This window comes from Sander lucioperca, chromosome 15 (assembly GCF_008315115.2).
Source record: "Sander lucioperca isolate FBNREF2018 chromosome 15, SLUC_FBN_1.2, whole genome shotgun sequence".
In the NCBI taxonomy this organism is placed as follows: domain Eukaryota; kingdom Metazoa; phylum Chordata; class Actinopteri; order Perciformes; family Percidae; genus Sander; species Sander lucioperca.
In genome coordinates this window covers 6,771,733-6,780,499 of record NC_050187.1, presented here as the reverse complement: position 1 = coordinate 6,780,499, position 8,767 = coordinate 6,771,733, and the positions used below count along the sequence as shown (strand labels likewise).

Below are 8,767 nucleotides of genomic sequence, written 5' to 3'. Positions count from 1 at the left end.
AGCTGCACTCATCAATACCTTTATTATTGCTATCAAATGATTACGCATAATGTGTAAGGTGTCGTTTGTAGTGAGGGACTCAGATAATTATCACCAAACTCTGCACTTGCCCTTGGTTCTATAGTGTTTTAGCTCATAGTTTTGGTTTTCTGGCCCGCTACTCTGATAAACCCACACTGCAAAGCAACACATTTGCAGAATATAGTGGAGTATATTAGCAGCTAAAGAGGCAGATGTGTCCCTCCTTCAGCCGTTGGTGGTGACCAAAACAGCCTGAAAGAGAGAGTGAATATGGAACTTGCAATTATCAGGTGGCCAGAGACAGAATTCCAAATGAATACTAATGTGCATTAATCTTCAGCCAACACACTTGCCAAAACAACTCATATACTATAGAGTAATAATATGTTATGTTATGTGTTGAGCTTGTTCTTTTGTCAACAAGTGGCAAAAAAAACCCTATGAATACAGCTTTAAACATTAAACTGAAGGCTTTTAAAAAAGCCCTCATTTTGAATTCTGATACTTAAAGGGGCTTTACTTGATATTCCGAACATTATTATAGCATCAAACAACTATTTGCTACGTAAAGATATAGTGCAGTAATGGCTCCCTGGGCAGAGTTATTTGACAAGTTGGGAAAGGGTTTGTGAGAGCCGTGTGGAGCCAATCCCAGACCACTTTTTTTTTCTTCTGAATATCGAGTACAGCCCCTTTAAAAATCAGGAGAAGGCAGAATCCAGTCTCACCCAGAGTACCCTCAAGACAATTACAACACTTCACACAGCAAGTCTGTAAATGCATTGAACTTATGACTGGTGATGTATAAAAGTATCCCAGGGTGGATTTTTCTTTTTAATATTTGAGCCGATTAGTTCAACTTTCATTGCATTGTCTGGCTATAAGAGGCAAGGTGAGTTAGTCTGACTTTTACTGACTCACTGCTTCTGTCTTTCTGAATATGTCCGCAAGAAAAGGCATTTTACAACTTTTTGTTTTGTTCCATCGACCCTTAAAAACACGTAATGTATCTGCACCTTGGAAGTTATTCTATCCCGTAGTCCTGTAGCCAGTATGACTTTTACATTACAAGGAAAGATGGTAGGTCTGTGATTTGCTAATGTCTGTGTCTACTACTGGCCTTATCTACCTATCAAAAATACAACTATCCTGGTGCCAACATGTTGGTCTCATTCAGAATGGGCTTTGTGCAAATTATGTGACACTGACCTTGCAAAAGCTTGTTGTGTGGTTTCTAAATGAAGGTCAGCAGTCTGAGAAGGTAGATTTAGGAGACTGTGACACAGCTGTTTTCAGCCTGTTGCCTCTACTCCAAAGATCTCTTCCATATAGTGTTGTCACTTTTCATGTGGAAAACCAGTTAATAGCTAAATTTGTGACTAGTTAGTTAAAATAACATCAATTTAATTATTAAAGGTAATCAAAATTTGTGTAAACAGGACTATTTCTAGCTTCAATAGATATCATATAAAAGGCTTGAATATGGACATAGCATGGCTGCTAAAACTCTGTGTGTGTGTGTGTGTGGTGTGTGTGTGTGTGTGTGTGTGTGCGCGCGCGTGTGTGTGTGTGTTTGGTCTGCTGGGGGAAAAAAGCAGGTGGACTTTAGGAATCCTCATGCGACCCTCATCTTAGAAGCTACACTTAGCCATCACATATAGTCTTTTTGGGTCAAATCAAAGATCATGCATAGTGGCTTGTGCTGTGCAGGGGGGTAGGATTTATGAAACAATTAGTATTTTGGATCGTATCAGGTATCAGGTTAACATTGTGGTTTGGGTTTCCTACTTCATTGGAAATCCACATTCAAATTCCTCACAAGCCAGATTTAGCCCTCCTGCTATCATATGTTTAAAACATACCTTGGGGTCAACATCAAAACTGTACAACACAATGCACAGAAGAGAGCAGAACCCTGGGATTTGGCATATAGGCCTCCTATTCTAATCACAAGTAAATATACTCTGCAAATTGTGTGTATGTGTGTGTGTAATACTATATGCGGTGCTGTAATCTGTCCGTCACTTATGGTGCTAATTATGTAGGAGCCAAACCAAAAAAGAGGCATTTCTATTAAAATATTCAATTTTCTTGGTGTGATTCTGAGAAGCTCTATGCAATCTGTGATAGTTGTTTTGTCTTGAGTCCACAGCCACAAAAATGTGTTTAGAGCCTAAAGTCTCTACTCAGGTTGGACTTTTCAGATCATCCACATTCAACTGGGAGGCAAGAGTTGGTGGTGGCGCAGCTGGCGCTTCCAATGTAAACACATCAAGCTTTCCTGTGGGTGTAGCTCATTTGAATGATGTAAGTGAAGCGTGATAACCAGACCATAGTTTGAGCTCATGTAAAAAAGCATCCAGCACAGTTATATATGCCTGCCTGCCAATAAGGAAGAGAAAGAAAAAAAATAAGTCCTGAACTGAATTCACAGACATGATGTGTATAAGAACAGACATTTCCTTCTACCAAAACAAGTTTAACAAACAACCAGGCGATGTGTTTTAGAGCTACTCCCAAAGCGTGATTATATTGACAGGCTAATATATAATGTAGCACACTGACAAAACAATGTATTCCTTGTAAAACCTTTTTATGCTTGCTTTACAAATAAAACATAGCATATGTAATAAGATAAAGATTAAATAATTATTATTTGATCATAACAAATTACCTTACTTAATAATAGTTTTAACACAATATAATAAATTAAAAAAAAAAAAAACATTGAGGATTGACCTCTCTAGGCTGTTAAAGTTAAAAGAACTAGAAAAAAAGACAAATACTGTAAAAACAGGAATTGAAGTGGTCATTTTGAAAGGCACTCATCTGCTAAAAGCCATGAATTCAGTGTGTGTGTGTGTGTGTGTGTGTGTGTGTGTGTGTGTGTCTGTGTCATGATGTCTATGTGTGTTCACTTGTATAACTATACCTGTGAGGAGTAAATGTCCTCACAAGGATAGAATGATTGCAAAAATCCTCCAGAATGAGGACAATTTGCCGGTCCTCATTTTTTCTATTTACAGTTACTTTTTTAGGATTAAGGCTTAGGTTCAGGTTAAAGAGTAAAACTAGGATTAGGTTTAAATTAGGATTAGGGAATGAATGGAATCAATGGAGGTCCTCACAAGTATAGAAATACAAATGTATGTGTGTCTTTGTTTCCCGGTTACTTCATTTCCATATTTGGAAAGGCGAGCACAGTGCATGCACAGTGTTGTGTAGTAGTAGTTGTCATAGTAGTACTAATTGACATCACTATCAACGTTTACAATTACCGACCTTTGAAGAGAGTTTTTTTTTTTTTTTTTTTAAATGTAAAAACAACAACCAGGAAAATAACCAAATCGATCCCAAAAGTTCATTCCAGTCTGTTCTCCATATGAAACTGTCTGTGTGTTTCTGAGGTGGTGGTGTCAGTGAGTCACGAGCCCACCAACACCTCCATGATGTGGTCCAGTTCTGTCAGATCTATTTTGAAAGGCTGATTGGCTGAAACCTGGGGGGCAGGGCCGCTGTATGGCAACGCCAGCGATTTGAGAAGGTCGTCCGCCGTCACCACCGGTGAAAGTTTGGTGAGTCCACCACCTGCCGCCACGCCCACAGTCCCCGCTGTGGTACAGGGATCAAAGTCATACATGGACGTGTCGATGTCGGCGAACAGGACGTCGTCCAGTGCCAAGTCTGAGAGAAACCCAGAGGGAGAGGAAGAGGAGGAAGAGGAAGAAATGTCTACTAGGCCAACAGGGGGCAGTGTGGGCAAAGTGTCCATCGGCCGGAGATCGGCACAGCAGGCTTCGGCTAGCAAGACGCCAGCTGCCTCTGGTTTAGCACCCATGGTCCTGCAGTCTCTGGGTGCTGGGGAGGGGGCTGCTAAGTGGGAGGGCTGGGTGAGTGGGGTGGGAGCTGGGGAGGTAGTCATGGTCGTAGTATTAGCTGCTGCTGTCCTTGTTATGGCTGTGGAAGGACACAACTCCATGTCACTCAGAGCGGAGGGGAAACTGTCATTGGACAAGGCGGGCACAGGGACCCTGGGGGACGCCTGGCTCAGAAGTGCCGAAGGTAACGGAGGAGGCTGCACCGGTGGAGGTGACAGAGGAGGAGTGGGTGGGGATGGAGTACAAAAGGCTGAATCTCCACCATCCTCCTCCAGTAAAGAGGCTGGAGTGAGGCAGGCTTCCAGACGGGTGGGGCAGGCCTCCACACGGTTTGAGCAAACCTGGGATGCCTGGCAGTTGGGAGGCACCATTGGGTGGGGTGAAGGCGGTGGAACGATCACCGGCATCAACAGCGCAGAAGGCTGGGATACCTGTGCTGCCGCTGCCACTGACAAAACACCAAAGGAGGGCGGCGCCTCACGGTAACCCTCGTCCATGGGGTCGTCGGGCGGCGGCGAGGGCGGCAAGAGCAGCGGCCGCAGGGAGCCTTCCTGCTTCAGTTCGTCCTGGATGCGTCGCAGCATGTTGTTGATTAGAACGCGGCGCTCCAGGCTGGGCTCGCCGAGCGGCCGCTGGCTGTACAGCTTCATCAGGGAGATGTTAAAGATGGTCTGCCGCTGCAGGGTGTACGACACCTTGGACAGGCCCTCCGGACCGAGGCCTATTCCCCCTCCCGCCACCGGCGCCTCCAGCGTTTTGCCTTCCAGCCCCTCTTCATCCTCGTCCAGCTTCCGCTTCGCACCTTTACCGAACATATATCTGAAATAACACAAAACCAGAGAAACAGGAGAAAGGAGTTTAATTGTCGCTCGACATAGAAGTCAGTACAACATAACAAGGCAACAAGCATGTCATAGGGATGCAAGCGATTATTCTTAGACAACTTTTTTTCTTGATTAATCATTTGTTTATGAAATGTTAGACAGAAGTAGAAGTTGCCCCTCACAATTTCCCAGAGCTAAGCAAACATTTGTCATTTTTGCATGCAAAATGACATAAACAACTAATGAGTACAGAGTAATTGCCATTCAATTTCCTGTTGCTCCATCAATCAATTAAACATCTAGCTCTCAAGCCATTCAAAAAAAAAAATGCAGTCCTGGCATGGCCCTTTTAGTGACAATTACATCATCTTACACTGATATGTAATGGTAGCACCCCACTTGGGCCAGTCCAGTCCCATTTGGGCTATAGGGATTAAATGTACCCCCTCCTGGTATATAACAAAATACAGGGCAGTGGTGAGAATTTTGTAAAAATTAAAAAAGCCTATTAAATAAGATTTTCAATGACTTTCCTTAACCAATTCAGAGCACTTCCATGACCACAAACTGTTCTTCCCTCCTGGTTTGTTATTGAGTATTTCTAAATTGGTGAAATTTTACACACTCCTTTGTTCCCTGTCTGGAATACACCTCAAACAATTCTGATATTGCAGAAAGTTTACACCTGACCATTGGGGCTTTTGTACTTTGACTCAAATCCAACAGCACTACTAGATCTCAGCATTATATTATCAATGTCATACCACATTAGAGCCTGACTGATAAAGGATTTTTAAGGCCGATATCGATACAAATATTTATATATCGGCCAATATATATTTAAAAAAATAATCCAGAAACATGTAACAAAACTTAAACAGATTTCCCTAACATTTCTTATTTGTAGTTATTTATGAGTCCTCACTAAAATAATATGATAATGCAGTTTAAAAATAAACTTGTTTGTTTTATTGTCACAACAGAACAGAGGAACATCCAAATATATTAAAGTTCTGATAAATAAAATGTATAAATATACAAACTTAAGATATGAAACTATGAAGGGTTAAACACGAGTGTTGCCAACAGGAACGTTGTAGAGCGCCCTCTGGTGGACAAACTATGCAACACCAACACTCATAACATGGTTGAAGGGTGTTTTGTCGGTTTTTATTTTATTTTTTAAATATTAATTTATCGGCCATTATAAATGCTGATACCGATAGTTTGGAAAATGCCTAATATCGGCCAATAATATTGGCCCGCCGATATATCGGTCGGGCTCTATGCCACATCTCAGCTAACTGAAACACTAATATATACAACAGTGAAGTTCACATACTGAACCCAGGAGCTTAACCGTGGTGATTCAAAAAGCTGCTTAAACGCAACAAGTTTACTGCAACAGGGGATTTAAAAAAAAAAAAACATACATTGAAACCAAGAGCAGCTGCAAAGGGAGCCTTACCACTGCATACTGTAGTCCAGTACACACACACACACACACACACACACACACACACACGCACACAGGCACACACACACACACACACACACACACACACACACAGTTATGTAATAGCAGTGTTCCCTGCTGTACCACAGGATCATGTGCCACATTTGAAGCCCAACCCCCCTCCACCCTCCTTCCTCCTGTCATATTAGAATAGCACATTGAGTTACTTATACCACCTTCAGACAGCTCGCGTGTTCAACCCGCGTTGGACCCTTTCATATGAGACAGCTAGCATTGTTAGCAGAGTCTCCAGTCTACAGTGTAGTTTTGAACACTTTACTGGTAAACCACAGAATTACACTGAATAAGTAATTTACCAGATAAAAGTTCCGTTTCAGTTTTCCCTCTTTGTCTGTCCATCGTTCTTGATCACCCATGCACGTGCTTTCTATTTATCTCTCTCTCCTTCTCTCTCGCTCTCTTTTGTCGGTGGATTGGTTAAATCACATTTAAACGCCGGTATCTTTGAATTAATTTCCATTGCTGGTAGCAACGCCTGGCAGCGTCCGACCGGCGTCCAACCCTGACCGGGAAGAGGATCATGAGGGAGGGCCAGCTGATGCAGTTGACCCATACAGACAGACCCCCGAACTGCATCACTGTGTCGGTCTGAATGGGGTATTAGTGAGGGGGTGGGGCAGGGTGGCAGGCGGGCGAGAGACATACAGTGGGAGAGAAAAGAGAGAGCCACAGTGAAGCCACAGTGCATTCTCTAAAGATACTGTACATATTCAAACAGCTTAATAGATCTCCCTATCTAATCAAACTATCTGACAGTGTTATTACTGGTTCTACAGAGAAAGCAAGGAAGGCAGCAGAAATAAAGACAGGAAAAATTAAAAAGAAAGAAAGAAAGCAGGAATCGCTGCAGTGTGTTTGACTCTAATCCAGGCTGACAGGCTCATGCAGCCAGTTGCTGTCTAAACACACACACACACACACACACACACACACACACACACACACACACACACACACTGCGCATGCGTCTCCTCACACACATACAACCACACACACACAGGAAGTGTGAGCTGCAGGCCTAGTCACCACGACTGGTTGGTTGCCATGACAAACAGAGTCAGCTGGGAATTCACCCAGAGAGATGACAAAGAATAAGATGGGGGAGAAGAGGAGGAGGGAGGGGGTGAACTGCGGGGCAGGAAGGAAGAGGAGGAGGAAGCAGCGGAGTAGGTGAGAGATTGGCCGAAAAAGGTAGGAGGGGAATGAACAACTTTCCATCTATTTCTGCTAGGGATGTTAATGACTAACCGGTTAACTGTTAACCAACAATAAGAATTTTACCCGATTAATACTATCAGTTAAACAGTTATTAAACAAAATAATTAAAACAAATATTAAAAAAGTTAATAAAAAAACGCTTTTTTTTGCATTTTAAAAGAAAAATGTATGTACATGTATTTCCTTAACTGAGTGCTCGTTAACTTGCTAGTGCAAACTTAGTGCTACATTTGCACAAGCAAGTTGCGTTTTAAGCTCTTTTTTTCTGCTATGTTCATGGCTCTCTGCTGGACGGCGCTCACAGCGGAGAGCTACGTGACACAATGCCACTATATTAACGAGGACTGGCGGGTTAAATCGGCCGTCCTACACACAGAGTATGCCAGGCAGACATACAGCTGACAACCTTGCAGGTGGATACGGTGGAGACAGGATACGTCAGTCGCACAGACATGCAAAAAAAGTGGTTGCATGTGTCCATGACAATGCACGCAACATTGTTTCTGCGCAACCGGTACAAGCCTGCAGCTGTCGGCACGTGCAGAGCGCTGAAAGTATGTCCGAGCCTCCTGGACGGGTGAACTGGGACACAGTTAAGGGTCGGCTATCGGTCAGAAAAGTAAATCTAAAATAACCCACCTTTTTTCTATTAAAACTACTGCCGAGGTGCCTTTGAGCTATGCACTCTGAATTACTTAACACTTTGCAATTGTATCATAAATGATGCAGATCTGTAGGTTCATTGGCTGCACATATTCCCATTTTACTGACGTTAGTGGATGTAAAAAACCCTTTGACTATTTGATTGCCACAACAAAAGTACCTAGGGCTGCCACCTCTTAGTCGATTAGTCGACTAATCGGTCGTTTTGGTCTTAGTCGACTAAGATTTCTTAGTTGATGAGTCATTTTTTATGCTTATTCATGCTTAATTACTCATTTCCAAGAAACTTATGAGCACATTTCTGGTAAGCACGAGATTTAAAGTGGTGCTTTTGCAGGATTAATTGTGGAGAAACTCAGTTTTACAGATGGTTCATTAACTACATTTATATTGTGCTTTTCTAGTCTTAATCACCTCTCAAAGAGCACAGCTCTGTCGATTACATCAACTAATCAATTAATCGACAAAATCATATAAGTGTTAGTCGACTAAGAATTTCTTTAGTCGAGGACAGCCCTAATTATTTTGACGTTAACTTGGTCTGTGGAAACAGGAAGTTTCTCAGTGTCACTCAGAGGTAGTGTACTGTCACTTTGAAGTCATAATTATTCACATTAAAATATTTT

General features: G+C 42.4%; 1 protein-coding gene across 3 annotated transcripts in view; it reads right to left on the bottom strand.

Moving 5' to 3' along the window:
* Positions 1 to 428: 428 nt before the first annotated feature.
* The window catches only part of sertad2b (SERTA domain containing 2b), an 83,573-nt gene continuing 75,234 nt past the window's right edge, over positions 429 to 8,767 (bottom strand). For 2 of the 3 annotated variants that reach the window (XM_031323821.2, XM_031323820.2), the window contains exon 2: positions 429 to 4,718. In XM_031323821.2, coding sequence (XP_031179681.1) covers positions 3,446 to 4,714 — 1,269 coding nt within the window. In that variant the 5' untranslated portion in view covers positions 4,715 to 4,718 and the 3' untranslated portion in view covers positions 429 to 3,445. Of the gene's footprint in view, positions 4,719 to 6,556; positions 6,849 to 8,767 lie in introns of all 3 variants that reach the window. The other variant, XM_031323822.2, reaches the window with a different exon arrangement.